The sequence below is a fragment of the Oryzias melastigma genome, unplaced genomic scaffold, assembly GCF_002922805.2.
Source record: "Oryzias melastigma strain HK-1 unplaced genomic scaffold, ASM292280v2 sc02091, whole genome shotgun sequence".
Classification (NCBI taxonomy): Eukaryota; Metazoa; Chordata; class Actinopteri; order Beloniformes; family Adrianichthyidae; genus Oryzias; species Oryzias melastigma.
In genome coordinates, this window is record NW_023418669.1 from 3,329 (window position 1) to 5,061 (window position 1,733).

The window sequence follows — 1,733 nt, forward strand, 5'->3', positions numbered from 1 at the left end:
TTAGCATGGGGTAATCCGTTTCTGTTCTTATTCCTGTTTCTAAGTAATTTTAAGGTTCACCATTGGTGGTGGTGAGGGGCATTTATTGTCAATATTGTGAAGATCTTTGTTTTGATTTAATGGTCTGAAAAACATTTTCATTCGCTGAAACACTTAGTGTTACCAAAATTTGAAAATGGTTTTTATTGGGCTGTCAAATTATTGCATTAATCGTGATTAATTAATTAGAGATATTTTAGCACGTCATCTTTTTGAATTGCGTTAATCTAATTTCTGCGTTGGATGGAGGAGCATTTTATCCCGCTTATGCCATGGTCATTTAACAAAAATATAAATATTAAATAAATTATTAGAACTTTAGTCCTGTTATATTTTAAAGTTTAAATTGTTTTTTTTAACAATAGCAGAACGTTTAATGTGCAGTGCGTCACTGTCACAGCTTCAGCTCGAGGAGCACACCAGCTCGCTCCGCTTTAGCTCCTTTTTGAGAAAGGTGATCGTCATGAGAAGTTAAAAAAAATGCATAATTTTTGAGGGAAAGTTCCCCTCTTAGTGCTTGTTTTTGTCCAGATGATAAAGGCAAAGTAGATTAAAAACAAAACAAAAACAAAGTCTGAAGTCTAAATAGTTCTATTCGTCTGCTGTGTTTTATTTCTTCTTTCTTAGATTGTCTTCTATACTTCTTTTCTGCTTTATTCTAGTCCTTAAAATGATCAAATTCACCCAAACAGGTTAATGGAATATATAAAATCACCTTAATGTCTTTTCTACTGTCTTGCTGTTAGGGCAACTGTGAATAAGGTACATCAACATTTGAATTATGGTATTAATAAAAAAAAAAATGTGTTCAATGTTGTGTTTTTTGATGTTGTAAATTAGAGCACTCTGAACCTGATCTTGTTGTGGGGTTTTTTTTGTATTTTTGCTATTTGTTCAAGATTTGAAAAAAAAAAAGACCCCTCGTTGGGGTCAAAATAAAGGCTGAAAGTCTTTCATAAAAAAGGAAAAACTTTATAAAGCCACCTTTTTTGGTTTCAATTTGATCTTTTACTGCACCACAATGTCAGAAACGTAAAGAAAATGCTTCAAAATTAGGTTTTTTAACAGCAATTATTTGGTGAAAAATAATTGTGATTGAAGTTGAATAACTTGATTAATTAATCGCACAAAAAAATATATCACATGATAGCACTTGTTTTTATAAATAATTGGAGGACATTTACTTTGAAATTTCCAGCGGGAGTCTTCCTCCTGAGTGGTTCAACCACTTTCTAATGACTTCCATGTTCAAGGTGAAAATCCTCCTCTGGAGATCCCACATCCTGTCAGATTCCGTGTACTTGTCAACCTGGTACAGCAAAGACGAGGAAGAACATTAATGAAGGAAGAAGACATTCTGCCACTATAACAGCAGACAAAATAGAAGGAAAAATGCTTCAAAATAAAATTAATGTTTTGCTAAAAATAAGGAAAGAAACAAGTAACATCATTAAGTATGAAGTTAATCATTTATTAATTGTAATGATTTTACAGTAAACATATGTGCGTGAGCGGCTTCCTGAATTCACAGTAAATAATCATCTTCCCTCCTAATATTTATGAAATATAATAAATTAGGTTTTTCTTGTTACAAAAGATTTCTAAGTTCTTTTTTGATGCTTTATTTTGAAAATCCAATAGTTTACATAAAAATAACAAAAATGTGTAAAAAAATGTTAAATTTTTAACCCACT

At 31.2% G+C, this 1,733-nt stretch overlaps 1 protein-coding gene across 1 annotated transcript in view; it reads right to left on the reverse strand.

The window, feature by feature from the left end:
• The window catches only part of LOC112140194 (probable E3 ubiquitin-protein ligase HERC4), a gene marked incomplete at both ends in the record, with an annotated part of 3,297 nt that extends 1,950 nt beyond the window's left edge, over nt 1–1,347 (reverse strand). Inside the window, 1 exon segment of the mRNA XM_024263095.1 lies at nt 1,224–1,347. Within this exon segment, the coding sequence (XP_024118863.1) occupies nt 1,224–1,347 (124 nt within the window).
• Between the last annotated feature and the right edge of the window lie 386 nt (nt 1,348–1,733).